The following is a 20,489-nucleotide window of genomic DNA, read 5'->3' on the forward strand; positions in this document are numbered from 1 at the left end:
ATGTTACCATTAGTATACAGAGCTTTTAACAGTTTGGGAGCAGCTTATCTGGAGGGTTGGCTTAACCCACAGATGCCCCTGCAACCACTTCCATCCAGAAAACTTCATTATGCATCTGTAAGGATCCAGTCTTCACTCTGGAACTCGGCCTGTTGACATTAGGGTGGTACCTTCCCTGTATTCTTTTCGGCACCTCCTAAAATCCTTTCTGCTTAGCCAACCCGGACGCCTAAAGTTGACGTGCAATTTAATCTGGAATGTAACAGCCGATTTTGTCCACTTTGCTTTTTTATAAACTAGTGTTTGACCTTTATTTCCACCAACAATTTCAGTGCACTTTTTATCTTCTTCGTAATCCTCTTGGAGGTTTTATTTGCAGCTTAGGGGTATGCAAATTCAGTTAAATAAAGTGATAATAATAATTTTATTATTATTTGTACGCTGGTTTCCGCAGCCACTCTGGGTGGCTTACAGCACATTAAAAAAATGTAAAACATTAGACATCAAAAATTTCCCGATACAGGGTTGTTGTTGTGTAAGCTGAACAGAATCAGCACTGGAAGCCTTTTCTCATAAGGGAGACACACACAGATGAACTCACACACATAGGAACCAAGAGAGCTGCCTTATATTGAATCAGGCCATTGGTCCATCAAGCTCAGTATTGTCCACACTGACTGGCAGGGGCTCTGCAGGGTTTCAGATGGGAATCTACCTGGAGACGATGGACTAAACATGGCACCTTTTGCATGTAAAGCTCTAGCACTGATCTATGGCCCAGTGCGCTGAGCTGAAGCCCCAGCGTCTCACACTCCCTCTGCCATTGCTGTGGACTGACCTTGTTGCTGCTGCTGCTGCTGCTGCAGTGGCTGCAGGTCCTTCGCTTACTCCTCTTCAGCCTGAGATCACTGCTCCCCTCGTGGCAGGAGCAGCAGCACTCCTTGGCCCCCTCGGCCCACTCAGACTCCTGAAATCACACACAAGAGAAGAGGAGCAACCCTCAGCAGGACAGGCAGCAGGGAGAAGGAGCTCTCGAAAGCAATGCTTTGCCCCTTTAAATCCATATCAACGAAAAGAAAAGAACTCACTCTGAAACTCACCTACAGGTAGTACCTAACACCAAGAAAACTAGCGCTAATACGTCCAGGGACCTCACCAAAATGCTGGAGAGGGTGCACCTCCACAGGCACATACCTCCACATGTGGTGGGAGTGCCCCAAAATCCAACTATTCTGGACAACAGCCATACGAGAAATATGTAACATAACTAAGCAAGTATTAGACATCACCCCAGAATTGGCCCTACTAAACATTTTCCAAGACAACAATGCCCATTTACACCACAAAGAACTCATAACCCACCTACTTTCAGCAGCCAGAAACACCATAACCAGACACTGGAGAGACCTGTCAGGAGTAAGCATGGACCGAAGGTGCCAAATAGTATGGGAAACAGCCCTACTAGAAAAATTAACCAATAAACTGAAACTGACACGGGGACAAACAGAAGAAGATGCCTTTACCCCGGTATGGCTCCCCTTTATCACATACACAGCCCAACAAGACAATGACAATAATCCACCAACAGCGTACAAATCAATATGGCTAACCTGATCCAAAACACCCGCCCACCCCACTCACACAAAAACAAAGATCACCACAGCCAATCACAAACAAACAATCACACCCTAGGCCAACCCCAACCTCTCTCACCCCCAAAGAACACAAGTGAACAGCAGAGAACCTGCACAAGCAACGCCGACACCAAACCCTACATACATTAAGCATAATAGAAACATCGCCACCCGACCCCACCCCCACCCATCTCCCCACCCCACCCCTTTTTTTCTCCCCCTAATGTCTCAACAAATGAAACGGATTTGTAAAAATGTTACATGGAAAAAATACGAGAGACATTACACATACTTCTGTAAAACAAGAAAATCTTTAAAATCTTTTTTTTTTTTAAAAAGCAATGCTTTGCGCCAAGGGCTCCCCCAGCCTCACCTTGTCAATATTCTGCCCCCCAAGCTCCTTCCTCTTCTTATTTTTCGCAGTCGCGTGGATTTTGGGGGGGTCCTCTTCCTCCTCCACATCTGGCAAGGACACCTCTTCAAATCCATCAAACTAGGAAAAGAAGCACAGGAGCCATTGTCAGGTAGCGTGGTTGGGATGCAGGGAATCCCTGAAGCTTAAAATTGCCCCCCCCCAAGTCACTATCGGAGCTCATAGAATCATAGAATCATAGAGTTGGAAGAGACCACAAGGGCCATCGAGTCCAACCCCCTGCCAAGCAGGAAACACCATCAGAGCACTCCTGTCATATGGTTGTCAAGCCTCTGCTTAAAGACCTCCAAAGAAGGAGACTCCACCACACTCCTTGGCAGCAAATTCCACTGTCGAACAGCTCTTACTGTCAGGAAGTTCTTCCTAATGTTTAGGTGGAATCTTCTTTCTTGTAGTTTGGATCCATTTCTGGTAGTTTGGATCCATTGCTCCATTGCTCAGAGCTGCTTCTCCCCGCAACCCCAGAAAGCCGTGCAAAAAGCAGGTGCCTCCCTCTCCCAACCTGCCCAGGAGGGTCAAGGGATAACTCCACCTCATACTCTTTCTCTTCCGTCCAGTTGATTTCCTCAAAATCTCCCAGGCGGTTGGCCGACGGGCGCAAGTGGTCGAAGAAGACGGAAAACTCATCCTGCAGGTGGTCGTGCCCCTTCAGCAACTGCCACATCTGGGTCTTCAGCTGCACAGAGACATTCCAAGTAAGCAAAATAAGGAGAGGGGCGATTGGTACCTGAATTATAGGTGCCTCCCACCCCCCATATCAAAATGGCCCACCGGGGTGGGGGGAAGCTTAGGATCCAGCCTACTGGCCAAACCCTGTTTGCCCACCCCTGTGTGGAACATTTTCAGCATTTGTCCAATGTCTTTTTTCTTCAATCCTTTCTTATTTATTGGTTTAGAGCATTTGTACCCCACTCTTCAGCCTAAAGGGCTCCCAGAACAGCTTACACACAATCGAAAGAAGGCAGCCCATACCTGCAGGCTTACAATACAAAAACAACAACAACAACACACACACACACACGGGAAAAGGACAAAGGAGGGCAGAGGAAAATCAACATCCAACCAAGGCACTAATTTCAATGTACCGTATTTTTCGCTCTATAAGACGTACTTTTCCCCTCCTAAAAAGTAAGGGGAAATGTGTGTGCGTCTTATGGAGCGAATGCAGGCTGCGCAGCTATCCCAGAAGCCAGAACAGTGAAAAGGATAGCTGCGCAGCGCTGTTCTAGCTTCTGGCTGAAGAGGCTGCGCAGCTGTCCCAGAAGCCTCTTCTATCCATCTTCTGGCTTCAGGGATAGCCACGCAAAGCCTCTTGAGCGCAGCGGGAGTGCTCCTGCCTCTTTGCTCAAGAGGCTTTGCATTGCTTTCTTGTTTCTTGTTTCACTCCTCTAAAAACTAGGTGCATCTTATGGTCATGTGCGTCTTACAGAGCAAAAAATACGGTAGGTTTTTCCTTCACGGTTAACCAGCTAGCACGGTTCGGGGGCAGGAGGAGCTTGGTGGAAATGGGCCTCCAGCGAATGTGATTAAATGAGCCCTGCTACCTATTAAAGGTAAAGGTAAAGGTACCCCTGCCCGTACGGGCCAGTCTTGACAGACTCTAGGGTTGTGCACCCATCTCACTCTATAGGCCGGGGGCCAGCGCTGTCCGGAGACACTTCCGGGTCACGTGGCCAGCGTGACAAGCTGCATCTGGCGAGCCAGCGCAGCACACGGAAACGCCGTTTACCTTCCCGCTAGTAAGCGGTCCCTATTTATCTACTTGCACCTGGGGGTGCTTTCGAACTGCTAGGTTGGCAGGCGCTGGGACCGAACAATGGGAGCGCACCCCGCCGTGGGGATTCGAACCGCCGACCTTTCGATCGGCAAGCCCTAGGCACTGAGGCTTTTACCCACAGCGCCACCCGCGTCCCTCTGCTACCTATTACACCTTCCCAAAGCTAGGTAATTCTGTGATCGCAGCTTTGCATGGGTGGAGGGGAATAAATGAGTGGAGAATGGGTTTCCTCAGCTCTCCATTTATTCATTTTCTCCCCACAGTCCCACAAAGCTGCAATCACATAAGTAAATTAAGCTTAAGAGGAGAGTTACCTGCATATCCATGTTACATACAAGCCAGGAAACCAAAATTTGCAGCAATGTTGTATTTCAGCCACAAGAAAAAGCCTGCAATTCCCACCACAGCCAGAATTTGCTAAGGGGACAGGACACAGAGAGGACAAGCATATTTCCCATGAGCACCTGTAGGTCTGCTTACCTCGATTATCTCCTGGGGCAGGCACTCTGCACAGCCCTGCAGCACTTTGATGATCTTCTGGTGGTGGGAAGGGTTTTCCGCAAAGCAGATCTCCAGTTGCCTAAGGAACTTCCTGCTCTTCTCAAAAGCTTGTTGCTCCTCAAACTGCCCCAAGGAAGAGAAACAATCTTCACTGCTCATGTGCCATCTTGACATCACTGGCACTGTCCAATCACCACCTGGGTTCTTTTTTTGGGGGGGGGGCTCCAAAAGTGAAATTCCCTACCTGGCCAGCAGGTGGCAAGCAACAGACAACAAAAGCAGGTGCAGATCAGTGAAGCTGTACAGCTGTACCACACAGAGAAGAGAGCTGATGCCAGCAGAATCAGGTACCTGCTGATGCCCCTCGCGCAGCCAAAGAGCCCACTGGTCCTGCCCCTCCTCTTCAGAATTGCCACCTGCTTGCCCTCTCGCTCAAAAGCAGACAAAAGTGCAAGCAACAGATGCCCCAGTCTGCTTGCTCAGAAGAAGTCAGAGCCTTCAGAATCTCAGCTTTTGTTAGCAAGCAAAGTTTCTAGTCCCTATGGCTGAAAAGATGCATTGTACTTCTAGTTTTGTGGGCAAATACTGGGGGTGGAGGGGAATGTCAGAAGCCAGAGGGGTGGGGAAGTAAGATTTCCAAGAGATCAGCAGGTGCCCAGTGTTGCCCCTGACCCCCAATAAGCTAGACATCAAAACCTCACGTACAAAAACTAATTTATAACAGGGCACAGAATTCAGGTGGGAAATCTGCCCCCTTCAGTGCAGCCCTTGGTCATGTGAGAGGGCATCAGGGAGAAGCAGCTCCCAAGCGAGGCTGGGGTGGCATGCGAAGGGCAATCACACACCTTTTTAAAGACCACTTACGACCCCAGTAACTTTGCAGTAGTAATAATTTTTTTATTTGTACCCCACCCACGTGACTGGGTTGTCCCAGCCACTCCAAGCAGCTTCCGACAAAAGCATAATAAAACATCAAACATTAAAACCTTCCATATACAGGAAGTTTGAAACTTTTTTAAAAATTTGCTGTTTTCCCTTTGATATACCGTATTTTTCGCTCTATAACACGCACCTGACCATAACACGCACATCGTTTTTAGAGGAGGAAAACAAGGGAAAAAACATTCTGAATGAAACAGTGGATGTATCATTTTTGTGCTTCATGCTGTGGCCACAGACATGTGATCTGATGGTGAATTTGGGGTGACCCAATGCAAAAATCCTGAGAATCCCTGTGGATCCATGCTTTGTAACCACGTTTTTGCACCATTGCAGCCCCAGGCAACAGTGGGTGTGTGATTTTTGGGGGGCAGGCTGTAGCCATGGACATGCTATGTGATCTGATGGTGAATTTGGGGTGACCCAATGCAAAGATCCTGAGGATCCATGTAGATCCATGCTTTGTAACCACATTTTTGCACCATTGCAGCCCCAGGCAACAGTGGGTGCGTGATTTTGGGGGGGCAGGCTGTAGCCATGGACATGCTATGTGATCTGATGGGTAATTTGGGGTGACCCAATGCAAAGATCCTGAGGATCCATGTGGATCCATGCTTTTTAACCACATTTTAAGTGGGGAGGGAAGGAAAAACACAGAAGGGACAAGGAGCAGGAGAGGGGTGTGCAGAGAAGCAGCTGGCTAAGAATGCAGGAGAGGGGTATAACGGGAGGGAGGAAAGGAAGGCAAAAGTTTTCCCTCACCTACCCACCCAAGCCAGCCAGCTCGCGCGCTCTCCCTCTCTCTCTCCCTCCCCCCCCCCTCTCTCTCTCTCCCTCCCTCTCTCCTGCATGTTTTCAGCAGCACCGGAGCACAGAGACGACACTCTGCTTTCCCCTCTGCTTGCCTGGAGGGGAGGGGCTTTCCCTGCTCTTTGTTCCGTTTGAGCAAACACAGCAAGGAAACAGAGGAGGGTGGGCAGTAAGACCCTGAGGCAGAATGCAGGAAAGCAGCCGCTTCCTCTTTTCAGGTTTCCCTTCTCCGAGACGCGCGATTTGATTTTTGCCTGATTTTTTTTGCCTCCCCTCGCGCCATTTTGCTCCAGGGACCACACAGTCGCTCAATAACACGCGCAGACATTTCCCCTTCCTTTTTAGGAGAAAAAATCTGCGTGTTATAGAGGGAAAAATACGGTAGTTGGAATAATGTATTGTTGATTCATATACAACACTGCCTTTGATAGGAACTCCCTAAGTGGGGAGGCCCACTTCACATATCTACTACCTGAAGTCCCACCATTGTTTAGATGTCTTCTAAAAGCTGTATAGTTATTTATCTCCTTAATAATAATAATAATAAAATTTATTTATACCCCGCCCTTCCCAGTTTAAAAACTGGGCTCAGGGCGGCTAACAGCAAATATAAAAATTGATTAAACTACGACTTAAAAACAGCATAAAACAACATAAAATACAACATAAAATGCAGCAGCAATATCAATAAAATTCAAAAATTCAGGGGTCATTGGGGGGGGGACAAACAAACCCCAGTCAGTAGAGATCAAATGATCCCCAGGGCTAACTGGCCAAGCTGGTCCTACTAGGGACAGCAAGGAGACCAGAGAAGAGTATAAACGTGGGGTCCCAGAAAGGGTTTCTTCATAGAAGAGGAAAGGGAGAAAGGGAATAGAAGATCCTTGGCATCTGATGGGAGGGCGTTCCACAGGGCAGGTGCCACTACCTAGAAGGTCCTCTGCCTGGTTTCCTGTAACCTCACTTATTGCAGTGAGGGAACCGCCAGAAGGCCCTCGGAGCTGGACCTCAGTGTACGGGCTGAACAATGGGAGGGAAACGCTCCTTCAGATATGCAGGGCTGAGGCCGTTTAGGGCTTTAAAGGTCAAGTCGTAAGGTGAGGTTGCCGATTCAAGGCAGCAGCGCCAAGTGAGCCATCCTTGAACTCCCGACCCCCAGCTGCCCCAGCACATCTACATACCAGCCCGCACTCCAGGGCCTGCTCAGGCAAGAGGAAAGCAGCGAAGTCAGTGAGCAACTGCGGCCACTCCCTTAGCAGGTTCCGCAGTCCCGCGTAGAGGTCGACGGCCGTCTGCTTCTGGGCGTTGCTCTCGAATTCATAAATGATGTGCAGGAACTCCTCGTACTTGCCAGGGACATTCCGCAAGGCCTCGTGCACCTGCGGAGGAAGACGCCGGCGTTAGCTCAGACGGAGCGCGGGGAGAAACGCCGCTCGTGCGCAGAGCAAACCCCAAATCCCAAAGCAACTACACAAGCCCAAAGGCCGGCAGGCTTCATTGCAGAGCTAGGCATCCACCGCTCCCAAAGGAGGCAGCGAAGGCCACCGAATGGATGGCTTTAGAAGAGGAATGGGCAAATTTGTGGAGGAGCATAGAAGAAGAGAAGAAGAGTTTGGATTTGATATCCCGCCTTTCACTCCCTTTAAGGAGTCTCAAAGCGGCTAACATTCTCCTTTCCCTTCCTCCCCCACAACAAACACTCTGTGAGGTGAGTGGGGCTGAGAGACTTCAAAGAAGTGTGACTGGCCCAAGGTCACCCAGCAGCTGCATGTGGAGGAGCAGGGAATCGAACCCGGTTCACCAGATTACGACACTACCGCTCTTAACCACTACACCACAGTGGCTCTCACACTGGTAGAGCTACCAATGGCTGCCAGCCCTGATGCCTACGGTTTTCCTCCACTGCCGGAGACAGTATGAGTCTCTCGCTGGGAATCCCACATTTGGAGAAGAAAGAGGCGCCATCAAGGATGTGGTCCAGCCAGGAGAAAGCACTTGAAGGAAGGTGTAGTGGGCTATGAAGAGGTTTGGCCTGGGAAGAGTCCCGAGGGCCAGATAAGAGAGCTATCGGGGCCACATCTGGTCTCCAGGCCTGAGGCTCCCTGGTCTACAGGACCTAAGCACTCTCTGGTTTGGTGAACATCTGGAACTCTCTCCTGATTTAAGGTCACTTGCAACTCTACATCCTGACTTAGCAGTTGAAGAGGGCCCTCCTTACCCTGCTCAGGTAAGCCTGCGCAAAGGCCAAGTCCTTCTGCTCCCGCAAGGGGTCTCTCTCCAGAATGTCTTCGTCGTAGAGGAGCAACAGCTTGGAGGTGTCTTTGCTGGCACGAGCCCGGCCTCTCTTCGCTCGTGCTCGGTGGGAGCCGCGGCTTTTGCCCGGTGCTTTGGTGCTCTCTCCTGGAAAAAACACAGAAAGCGATCCGACTGCAGTCCGTGGAAGAGGCTCTGTGTCCCACTTTTCCAGGGTTGCCAGAGCTTTTCCAGGGTTGCCACCTTCTGTGTGGCAGATCTCGATTCAAGCACATGGGGGGGGGGGAGAGACCAGGTGACCCTCCAGGCTATGACTCCCTCCCATGGCAGGAAGCAGCAGAACAAAAAGGAGCAAATACATCTTAATGCGCAACCAAAATGGTCAAAGGCCTGGAAACGATGCCTTATGAGGAACGGCTAAGGGAGCTGGGCATGTTTAGCCTGGAGAAGAGGAGGTTAAGGGGTGATATGATAGCCATGTTCAAATATATAAAAGGATGTCACATAGAGGAGGGAGAAAGGTTGTTTTCTGCTGCTCCAGAGAAGCGGATACGGAGCAATGGATCTAAATTACAAGAAAGAAGATTCCACCTAAACATTAGGAAGAACTTCCTGACAGTAAGAGCTGTTCGACAGTGGAATTTGCTGCCAAGGAGTGTGGTGGAGTCTCCTTCTTTGGAGGTCTTTAAGCAGAGGCTTGACAACCATATGTCAGGAGTGCTCTGATGGGGTTTCCTGTTTGGCAGGGGGTTGGACTCGATGGCCCTTGTGGTCTCTTCCAACTCTATGATTCTATGATTCTATGAAAGTGAATGAACGGGAGCAAAACCTGGGTCATACTGTCTTGTGAGATTTTGATTTTAATACTGTGCTTTAATGCTGTAACCTGCTCTGAGACCTTAGGATGCAAGGCAGAATAATGATACTGATAATAACAACAACCGTTGTTGTTGTTGTTGTTGTTGTTGTTGTTGTTGATGTTGTTGTTGTTGTTATTGGAATCGCTCAGTCCTGATTCTCTCTAAGAGATCCAGGCTAAGGGGGATTTATTTATGACTCTTTTCTTTCTTTCTTTCTTTCTTTCTTTCTTTCTTTCTTTCTTTCTCTCTCTCTCTCTCTCTCTCTCTCTCTCTCATACACACACACACACACTTTTCAACTTGTATTGGGGCAGGGCCATTGTTCAATGGTAGAGCATCTTCTTTGCATGCAAAACATTCCCAGGATCGGTCCCCAATGGCATCTCCAGGTAGGGCTGAGAGAGACTCTCTGCCTGAAACCCTGGAGAGCCGCTGCCAGTCAGTGTAGACAACACTGAGCTAGATGGACCAATGGTTTGCCTTGGCAGAAGCCAACCTGCTCTGTTCCTGCGTGTCCCAAGGAGACAAGGCCAGGTCCTCTTCCCAATTCTGCCGCCTGCGACTCACCTGGGGCGTCCCTGCTGGGCTCCACCTCCGGGGCAGCGCAAGTGAGGGCAAGAGACTCTGCCGGCCCGTCTCTGGGGTCTGCGACCTCGTCGGCCATTTCGTCCTCTTTCTGCAAGTTTTCCGAGTTCTCCCCCTCCCCTTCCTCTTCCTCTTCTTCCTCCTCCTCCTCCGGCTCAGAGTTCTCCTCCTGGGAATTCTCCTCCTCGGATTCGCCCTCCTGGCTCAGGCGCCTCTCAGAGGCCAGCCACGTCAACTTCTCCATCGTCTCCTGTAGGCACAAAGACCAAAGCATCTTGTCAGCTCTCATAATTCCCGCCTCATCTGCCCCACCCTGTGGAAGCAGCAGCATGATCCTGTTGTAAACAAAAAATTGCCCTTTTCCCTTATAGGGTATCCAAGAGCCCATATAGAGTCCTTACATAGGTTCCCTATTGGTAGGAGAGAATAACAGAGGCCAACCAGAGAATATTGAGAAGCAAAGCAGCTAGTAAGCTTGATCTTTATTGATCTGTTGCCACAGGGTGCTCCCCTCACACACAGGAGAGAGGAGGAACCCAGAAAAATGGCGTGCAAGGCCTTATAAAGACTTTTGAAATTCCCATCCTGTAGATCAAGACCACCCCCAGAAACATCATACATACCATATTTTTTGCTCCATAAGACTCACATTTCCCCTGCTAAAAAGTATGGGGAAATGTATGTGCGTCTTATGGAACGAATGCAGGCTGCGCAGCTATCCCAGAAGCCACAACAGCAAGAGAGGTTGCTGCTTTCATTGCACAGCGATCCCTCTTGCTGTTCTGGCTTCTGAGATTCAGAATATTTTTTTTCTTGTTTTCCTCCTCCAAAAACTCTGGTGCGTCTTATAGAGCAAAAAATACGGTGCATCACGGAAGGGGTGTAACCTAAGACCACCCCTCAGATACATCATACCTACATCACAGAAAAGGCGGTCTAAACAGAAATTTGAATGTTGTTTTTCTCCTGTCCTTGTTTATCTCCTGTCTGGCAGGTTACTTGATTGGATTGCCTGGGGAGCCTGGCCAGTCTTTTGTAATGATAAATACTTAGTTCCTGGGCCAGGTCACAGGCTCACACCCTGTGTTTCAGACATACCCTTAAGACAGGATTTGTGAAGGAAAAGACAATGGGGAGGCTTTTCCATTTTCCTTTGACCTTGCAGAGAAAACATTTGGTCAGTTTGGGACAGTTTGGGAATCAGAATGGTTCCAGGTTGGCCTTCTTGTGCTGATCTATGTATGTGCTTGGTTGGTACACTTATGACCTTTACCATATGTCTAAGACCATAAAATTCCATAAAATTCATTCTAGCTATGAAGCTGGAACTCAGCTGGGGCAGGCAGTGACTCCTAGCGAAGATAAGGCTTGCCAAATGGCTAGAGATGGCTCCTTACTGCCCCCCCATCTTCAGCCTGCTCTTAGCCAGCCCCTACCTCCTTACTTACAGCCAATCTAGGGGGAGGCACTGGCTGTCAGCCTCCTCCCCTTAGCACTGCCCTTATAGAATTCAGCTAGGAGGAAGGGAAGAAAACTAGTATCAGTCAGCTCCGCCTCTCGCTGGCGCCACCTACTGTTGGGCTCCTTCCACCCCACCAGCCCCAACTGGCACCAGCCACCACTAGAGGATACCTCCTCCCATCCATTGGCCCTGCTCTGTCTCCAACTGTCTCTGGCGCCACCTACTGCTGGGCTCCCTTCCTTCTGCCCTGCCAGCCCAATGTGTGAGACTCACCACTCAGGCTATGCTGCAAAACCCATGCAAGAATAGGATAGCACACGTATCTTCATTTTATTTTCTATCATTTCCTAATTGCTTCCCACAGAACACCCCAATTCCATTTGACAATAAAACAACACATATAGAGAGAAATAATTTCAAATTCTACATTCACTGCCCCTTCTGCTTTTGCATGTGCCCCACCCACCAATGACCTGCAGCCCTCAAAAGGCTGCCCAGAAGAGAGTGCGGCCCTCGAGCTGAACAGGGTTCCCTACCCCTCTTCTAATGGTTTGGGGCAAGAGAAAGGAAGGGAAAGGAACAGCGAAATGTGTATCCCACAACCATAAGAACTGGAAGCTTGGTACATTCACGCACACCTCTGCTTATTTCACACAAATACTAGAAAAATGAAAATCTAGAATCAAGATACAGTGAAATCCATACCACACAGCAGATTCTATGCTTCTCCATAGGTGGAATAGGGCTTCCGAGCAGAGGCCATACCCCGTCCACTCGCTCTCGCAGGAAGCCCCATGGAAAGGAAAGCAGGCCTGGGGCCATTTCCCCTTCTCCTGGGCCCTGGTGCCGTCACAGAAAACATGTCTCTCCCCTTTCCCCACAGTCATTTTTGTTTCTCCCCACCCCCGGACAAAACAGCTCTACCTGCAGCTCTGGTACGGAGAGGACCGACTCCTCCGAGGCGGACGACATTTCCTCATCTTCCTCATCTTGAGTGAAATCATCAAAGTCCTCTTCTTCCTCCTCCTCCGGCCCCTCTTTCTCGCCTGCCGACGCCTCCTGCCTGGCAGGAATCCCCCCAACGGCACGGCCGCCTGCGGTGGACAGGTCCTTCTCCAAGGCGGCACTGGAATCAGGCCCTCCGGCAGCAGAGCTGCAGGCTTTCTCGGGAGAACTGCTGCTGGTGTTTTCCGCAGTGCCGGCTGCGCTCTGCAGGCCGTCGCCTTGGCCTCTCTCCTCGTTCTGGCCGGAGCCCGGCTTGCCGGGAGCTTCCTTCTGCTCAGCGGCGCCCTCTGGTGTCGGCTCCACATCCAGCTCCTGCCCCAGTTCCAACACCAGCTCCTCTCTGACCGGGCTGCCGGCGGAGCTCAGCTCCTCCGGAATGGGGGAAGCCACTGGAGGGAGGTCTCTGGGTTTCTCTGTTTCAACCTTCACTGTCTCCCCCATCTCAGGCAAAGAGGAGAAGAGCCCTGGGGTCCCCAGATCAGCAGAATTCCCTTCGCTCGGTTCCCCGAACCCTTCGATGGGAGTCTCTCCTTGGACCCCAAGGTCAGGATCGGACGACCACCGGCCGCTGTCTTCACCGGCGGAGACCAACGGCGACGTCTCTCGTGGCTCCGGGGATGCGATTCCGCCGGCAGGCGGGCTCACAAACGCGGAATCCTTGGTGGGGACAGGGGAGCTGGTGGCATTTGACGTCACCACCAGCGACGGTGCCGGAGAGGTTGCTAGCGGCTGGCTCAGTGGGCACGGGAAAGGGTTAGGGTTGACCAGCAAAGTGGTGATGGGGATGGGCTGAGCAGCGCTGCCTGCACCGCTCGATGCCAAGGGGTGCAGGACGTTGCAGCCGTTGGCGATGCCGACCACTTTCACGGCACCGGCCGGCACGGTGAAGATGACCGGGGCCGGGTGCAGGAGGGGAGAGGGCTTGAACAGGGGGGCGGCTTTGGGGCTCTTCTTCTTCTGGTAGCCCCTGGGGGCGCTGGGCTTCCGGACCTTCGTCGCAGGCAGCGCTGGCGGGATCATCTTGGTCTGGAAGGCGACCGGCAGGGAGGAGACCAAGTTCTGGGGCAGAGCGGCAGCCAAGCAGGCCCTGGAGTCGGAATGGGGCGGGGCGGAGAGCACCCCCTGGAGGTCAAAGCTGGCAGTGCTCCCCGTGGCCGGCAGAAGGCTCAAGTGCTGAATCCCCCCTGGCAAGGGCTGCACCAGCGGGGCAGGCTGAATCAGGCGGGGGACGCGCCCTGCAGGCTTGCTGGGAGGGGCTTCCGGCTGAGGCTGCCGGGCACCCACCTTCAGGTAGTGGTTGGTGCCGGCGGGGAGCAGGCAAAGGCCTGGACGGACAGGGAGGGGCTTGGCGGAGGCCTGTCTCTGCCGCCTCCAGGCCTTACGGCAGATGCGGCTGGTGAGGGGCCTCAGGATCAGCTGCAAACCCTCGGGCATGCGCAGGGGGTATTTCTCATCTCTTGCAGTCTCCGCAGGATCCCTCCCCGCTTTACCCAGGTCAGGGTCGGAGCCAGGGAAGCTGGACACAGCTCCAGCGCTTTGCTCCAGTGCCTCCTGGATGGATGGCAAGCTGGCCTGGAGGAAGAAACAACAGGAAAGGGGCAGGGAAGGGGAAAGAGCCAAATCAGAATTACCGTATTTTTCGCTCTATAGGACGCACCGGACCATTCTCCCCCTCTCTGCTCAGCGCCCCTTCAACGAAGCGGCAGGAGAAAGGGAGCCCCTTCCATTTCTCCTCCCGCTTCGCTGAAGGGGCGCTGCGCAGAGAGGGAGAACTGTGCAACGCCTCTCCAGTGAAGCAAAGCCTGGAGAGTGAGAGGGATCGGTGTGCACCGACCCGTCTCGTTCTCCAGGCTTCAGGTGGCTATCCGCAAGCCTTTGGAGCGCAGCGGGAACTCCTGCTGCACTCTGAAGGCTTGCGGATAGCCACCTGAAGCCCCCAGAGCACAGTGGGAGTTCGCGCTGCGCTCCAGGGGCTTCAGGCGGCTTCAGCGAAAGCAACACGAAGCCTCCAGAGCGCAGGCTATCGCTGAAGCCAAGGAGCCTGCATTCGCTCCATAGGACACACACACATTTCCCCTTCATTTTTGGAGGGGGAAAACTGTGTCCTATAGAGCGAAAAATACGGTATGCCTAAAGCAGAGAGATTAGCGAGGTGATGGAGGAGGACTTTTCTGAACCTCAAGAGCAGGTGAGGGATTACAAGAAGCTGCCTTACACCAAGTCAGACCACTGGGCCCATGTAGCTCAGCTCTATTACTGTGGTCTTCACCACTTCTTGTGGCAGTGAGTTCCAAGGGGTGAATTATGCATTGTGGGCCCCAGGTCTCATCCTGAGCCCAGCCTATTAGTATATACAGGGAAGTATATGTCTACACTGATTAGCAGTGGCTCTCCAGGACTTTTGGCATGGACACGTTTCCCAGCCTTACGTGGAGACGCTGGGGATTGAATCTCAGACTGTCTGCAAGATGATCAAGGGTCTGGAAACCAGGCCTTAGGAGGAACGGTTGAGGGAGCTGGGTGTGTTTAGCTTGGGAAAGAGGAGCCTGAGAGGAGGTAGGATAGCCTTCTTCAAATATCTTAAGGGCTGCCCCATGGAAGAGGGAGCAAGCTTGTTTGCTCCCGCTCTGGAGGGTAGGACTCGAACCAATGGCTTCAAGTTACAAGGAAGGAGATTCCAACGAAACAGCAGAAATAACTTTCTGATGGCAAGAGCTGTGAAACAGACTGCCTTGGAAGGTGGTAGATTCTCCTTCCTTGGAGGTTTTTAAGCAGAGGTTGGGTGGCTATCTGTCTTGTATTATCTAGCTGAGATTCCTGCATTGGACTAGATGACACTCGGGTCCCTTTCAACTCTACAGTTCTGTGATTCTATATACGCAATGCATGTACTTGGCCACTGAGCTACGGTCCTTCCCGTGGAAATAAAGTAAGCTTCCACTCCTCATGGTGCTGGATAAAAGGCAGGCTTGAACAGCAACATAAGGAAAATTGCCTTACACCAAATCAAACCATTGCTCCATTTGGCGTGGAACTCTCCTTGCGTGGACCGGCAATGAATATGGAGGGTCTGGGCTAAGAAAGGGGTCAGGACCAAAAGTTCAATCCATTCAGAAGCCGCCTTATACTGTGTCTTGTTCAGTACTGTCTTCACCATCGCTCAGAGATGGGGAAGCTATTTCCTTCCAAACGCTAGGGGACTTCAACTCCCATCAGTCCCAGCCAGTGTGGCCAATAGTCAGGGATGATGGGAGGTAGAGCCCAGCAACCTCTAGAGGGCCACAGCTTCCCCATCTTGGGTCAACACTGATTGTCTTTCCCAGCCCATACTCAGAGAGGGGCTGAACGTAGGACTTAGGATAATAGAATCTTAAGAGTTGGAAGGGACCCAAGGGTCATCTAGTCCAACCACCTGCAGTGCGGGAATCTCAGCTAAAGTATCCAAAACACCTAACGACTTCCTGTATGGGAAGCTGATGCTCTGCCACTGAGCTTCGTCCCTGACCTCAAAGGAGGAAATACCTTCAACCAGAAGGGCAAACGATGCTCCTCTTGTTCCACGGGGGGTTTCCATTCCCCAGGCTGGATCTCGTCACAAAGCTTCGGCAGGCTAGGCAATTGCTTCGTTGTCTTATAGTGCTGAGAATCGAAGAGAGGGAGAAACAAGTCAAGTTCTGGACTCCCTGCACCAGTATGGCTCTCTCCTGGGGTGAAGAACCTGTTAGGCCCTCCAGATGGTGCTGGACTTCAGCTCCCATCAGCCCCAGCCAGCATGGCCAGCAGCCAGGGACAATGGAAGTCCAGCAACACCTGAAGGGCTGCAGGCTCCCCACCCCCGTCTTACGCCAATCATATTCCAACCTATCAGGGATCACATATTCAATGCACCTACAGAGCTGTGAAGCAAGGATGGGGAGTCCGTGGCCATCCAGATGTTGCTGGACTCCATCAGTCCTAGTCAACGGTCAGAGATGATGAGAGTTGTAGTCCAGCAATATCTGGAGGGCCGCAGCCTTTACTTCCACTGGGGCAGGGTGCAAAGGAAAGGAAGGAGTTCAGCTCTAACAATATTCATTCATTCATTCATTCATTCATTCATTCCCTGCCCATCTGGCTGGGTTTCCCCAGCCACTCTGGGCGGCTTCCAACAAAATATTAAAATACAATAACGTATTTTCCCAAACTATACCTGTTTTAGGACTACAATTCCCATCATCCCTGACCACTGGTCCTGCTAGCTAGGGGTGATGGGAGTTGTAGTCCAAAAACAGCTGTAGAGACCCAAGTTTGGGAAAACCCTGGGCTAGCCTTCCTTCCCTGCCCCCCTGGCTCCAGCTACGCCTGCTCCTTGACAGCCCAAGTAAGGTTGGGGCCGAGCACTCATACCCGCACCCCAACCCTTTCAGATTAAGCTGAGATCCAGCATCCTTGGAGGCCCCCAAACTGCAGCCCAACCCAGCCCATATGGTCATCTTCCTGGGATTGCAGCCGGCGAGGCCAGCTCACACATGAGGAAGAGTTGCCGACTCCACACCAGAGTAAGCCACTTGGCGCCCCACTCACTTTAAGGATGTTGTCGGGGACCCGGTTCATATTGAGGTTCTTGATCCGCACTGTCAGCTGGCGGGCTGTCTTGGTCATCAGGAGGTACCTGCTGATCAGAGGTTTGGGGAACTCTGTCCCTTCGAAATGCTTCAGTCCCAAGGCTAACAAACTGGCGGGGATGGGAGAGAGAAGACAGAGGGGAAAGCCAGTCAGGCTGTGTGTTGAACCACCCGACTCTAGATGAGGGTTGCAGCTCCCATCACCCCTGATCATTGGCCATGCTGGCTGGGAGTTTCAGGAGTCCCAAGAACATCTGAAGACCATGGTGGTGGCAGAGCCCGGAATAAAGGCAGATCTTCCGATTCCTAAGAGGTCTTCCCTCCCTCCAAGCTGCCCCACTCGCCCCAAGGGTTGCATACATGGATCTAAGCACCTACTTGTCTTCCCCTTTCGTGAAGATAATCTTGTCCCGGGGCAACTTGGCCTTTAAGGAGCAGGTGGGCAGCAACTCTGGGTACATGAAGACCCTCCGTGTGGCCAAAATCCACGCAACCTGCTTCGGCAGGCAAACAAAGTCGCTCACTGTAGGAAGAACCGTCAGGAAGGAAGGAGCAAGAGGGGAGAGGAGAGGCAGCAATCAGAAGGATGAGCTGAAGATACACAGCGCCACTTGCTGAAGTCAAGCCCCACCCAAGGGACCATCTGCAAGGCAGTGTTAGAAACTCAAATATAAAAGCCAGGTGCCGAATGTCTATGAAGGAATGGGTTTCTGTGCAGTCAGTTTAAAACTGACTCAACCCCCCCTTTTTTTCTTCTTTCTCCAAGAGAGCACTCTAAAATGCATCAGCTTGAGCTGTTGAGCAAATGCATAACAAGAACACAGCTGTATAAACAAACTCTCTCCTTTATCAGTCACAGCAAGGGATGACCTTGGCTGTTCCAGTAGAAGTAGGGATGACATGTCTAGGGCTTATCTCACATCCTGACACACAGACCTAGTCCGGGAACAGTGCCAGAGTGTGTTCTTGGAGTTGGTGACCTCTTGCCCCAAGATAAGAGTAGGAACAGGAATACCCTTTTATGGTCAGAAGTACAGGAAGGAATACCCTTTTATGGTTAAGAATAACGGAGCAGGAACACATGTGATGTCAACCTGCGTGTATAGGCTGACGTAGTTGGATTCCTGGGGAAGGAGGGAGAGGGTGCCTGGAGGATATATATACTGCATGAAATTTCTCATTTGTTTGGACTTGCTGTGGACACACCATGCAGGTGCCTTTCTGCTGTTCCGGAGAGCAGAAATAAAGAACTCTTTCTCTGAACCAACCCTTGGTGTCATTTGACTTCCTTCCTCCTGTCCGGGAGCAACGCAGACCCAATCGGTGAACTCCAATAAGGCTACATCTAAAGAGTCTTATTTTTCAAATGATGCACTGAATGTGATTGAAAACCAGTTAAACATCAGTTAGAAACAGGTATTCTTTTTAAAAAAATCAAAATGCAATTCAAATAAAGTTAATCTAAAAAGGATTAAAACACCTGTCAGCTTTTATATTTCTGAATTGCCTAAACGAACGTGTTTCTTAGCAGGCACCGGAAATAGTGAAGGCGCATGCCTTTATGTTAATCGGCAGGGAGTTCCAAAGTATGAACCTGTGAGACCAGGGTTCAAATCCCCACTCAGTCATGAAGCTCGCTGGGGGACCTTGGGCCGAGCGCCATCTCTCGGCCTAACCCACCTCACAGGGTTGTTGTGAGGGTAAAACGATATGAAGGAGGAGAACCAGACACACCACCATGAGCTCCTTAGAGGAAAGGCGAGACCTAAATGCCTCAAACAGACAATTAAAAGTTGACTCCAGAGGCTCTGCACAAGGGACCCTGTTACACACCGTTCTTCTTAACTGCTTTGCGGGGGCTCCATTCGATCTTAACGTGCGAGTCGAAGTCCTTGATGAGCTGCAAGGCATCCTTCAAGTTGCACGGCTGAAACGTGGTCTGGAATTTGGGCCCCAAGGGCTGGCGGAGGATAGCGGAGCTCTGAGCGAAAGTATCCAGCTCGGTCTATGGAACGAAAAGAGAAGAGGGAAGAAACGGCAGGCAACTGGGGGTGAAGGGGCACAATGGCTTCTCAGCCCAGGGCCTGACCAAGACATTTTGCCACCTGAGGCAAACCAGAAAATGACGCCCCCTGCCTGCCATGCCTTACTCCTACAGAGGGTTTTATGCCCTGCGGAGGACCTTAAGATCCACAAATGACAACACTTTGGAGGTCCCCGGTCGCAAGCTGGTTAGATTGGTCTCAACTAGGGCCAGGGCCTTTTCAGTACAGGCCCCGACTTGGTGGAACGCTCTGTCACAAGAGACTAGGGCCCCGCGGGACTTGACATCTTTCCGCAGGGCCTGCAAGACAGAGCTATTCCGCCTGGCCTTTGGTTTGGACTCAGTCTGACCCTTATGTTTCCCTCCCCTTATGGTTTTGATCTATGGGCTACTATTAAAATGAGGTTGCATTTTAAACTGTATTTTAACCCATATTTTAAATTTTTTTTTCTCCCCCCCTATTATGTTTTTATTGTAATTTTACTGGTGTTAGCCGCCCTAAGCCTGGCTCTGGCTGGAGAAGGTGGGGTTTAATAAAAAAATTATTATTATTATTAGCCTTCACTGAGGCTGCTTCCAAGCTGCAGGGCTGGACAGGGCGCAGGGCCAGCTCTAGACATTTTGCTGCCTGAGACGAAGGACAAGGAGGTGCCCTCATCTCACGAGGCCTAGACAGAAGCCAGCTGAACTGGTAGCTGAATGTTACTTCAATACAGGTGAAAGGACTACATCTTTCACCGCACTCAAGGGGCTAGTGTAGGGCGCCCATAGCTATTCGCTTCCCCCCCCACACACATACCTCAGCACCTGCTGCCTGACTGCTTCATTTTAAGGCCGGCCCTCTCTCACCCTAAACTTTATTAGCGCTTGCATGGTGGAGATACCGGGGAATCAAAGCTGAGACGAACGAAATGGGGTAGGGAAAACCTTTGTGGCTGCAGTTGCCCCACAAACCCAAAACACTTCAAAATACCATCTCACTCAGATTGCCTTTATTATATCTGAGCTGCAAAGTACTTTAGATCCACCCAAAGCCTAATGGAATACTAGACCACCAGTTAGCTTTCAGGTTTAAAAGAAAAACAAAAAACCTAAGTCGCTAGTCCTTATGGGTGGGGGAGAGCAGCAGTCTGGGAGAGGGCATTCTCTGTGGAAGCCCCTAAGCTGTGGAAACCCAGCCCCACTGAAGTGCGAAAGGCACCTCTGATTTAATAACACTCTGGCTATTCTGCAACACAAGCCCCAAACCCAACCAGAACAAAGCACAGATGAGGGCAGGCATGGCCTCAGTCCTACGTGCAGCAGCAGAAAGGACTGCCGCAGTCAAGCTGGGCCAAACTCCTTACCAGAAAGAGCCGTGTGGTGCTGGCCTCCGAGCTCAGGCTGGGGTTGCAGCTGCTGAGAAGGTAGGCCTGGGTCAAGAGCTGCACGTGCTGCGAGCAGAGGGAAAAGAATCAGAGTTGAAGAGTTGGAAGGGGCCCCGTGAATCCAACCCACTGCAATGCAGGAATCCAAGTTCCTGCCCACCAGGAACCTGTGGGTGCTATAGCCACAGGTCAGGAGGCCAGCGACCTCTGCAGAC

The 20,489-nt window shown here is 51.2% G+C and overlaps 1 protein-coding gene across 4 annotated transcripts in view; it reads right to left on the reverse strand.

Moving 5' to 3' along the window:
* The window catches only part of GON4L (gon-4 like), a 47,146-nt gene that overhangs the window by 4,351 nt on the left and 22,306 nt on the right, over positions 1 to 20,489 (reverse strand). For all 4 annotated transcript variants that reach the window (XM_053369096.1, XM_053369095.1, XM_053369094.1 and 1 more), the window contains exons 16-28: positions 20,254 to 20,340; positions 18,697 to 18,868; positions 17,242 to 17,386; positions 16,823 to 16,973; positions 15,782 to 15,898; positions 12,179 to 13,831; positions 9,775 to 10,042; positions 8,313 to 8,494; positions 7,276 to 7,473; positions 4,325 to 4,468; positions 2,600 to 2,743; positions 2,008 to 2,127; positions 839 to 967 (exon numbers count right to left, since the gene is read on the reverse strand). In XM_053369096.1, the coding sequence (XP_053225071.1) occupies positions 839 to 967; positions 2,008 to 2,127; positions 2,600 to 2,743; positions 4,325 to 4,468; positions 7,276 to 7,473; positions 8,313 to 8,494; positions 9,775 to 10,042; positions 12,179 to 13,831; positions 15,782 to 15,898; positions 16,823 to 16,973; positions 17,242 to 17,386; positions 18,697 to 18,868; positions 20,254 to 20,340 (3,510 nt within the window). The remainder of the gene's footprint in view (positions 1 to 838; positions 968 to 2,007; positions 2,128 to 2,599; positions 2,744 to 4,324; positions 4,469 to 7,275; positions 7,474 to 8,312; positions 8,495 to 9,774; positions 10,043 to 12,178; positions 13,832 to 15,781; positions 15,899 to 16,822; positions 16,974 to 17,241; positions 17,387 to 18,696; positions 18,869 to 20,253; positions 20,341 to 20,489) is intronic.

This window comes from Podarcis raffonei, chromosome 16, assembly GCF_027172205.1.
Source record: "Podarcis raffonei isolate rPodRaf1 chromosome 16, rPodRaf1.pri, whole genome shotgun sequence".
NCBI lineage: Eukaryota > Metazoa > Chordata > Lepidosauria > Squamata > Lacertidae > Podarcis > Podarcis raffonei.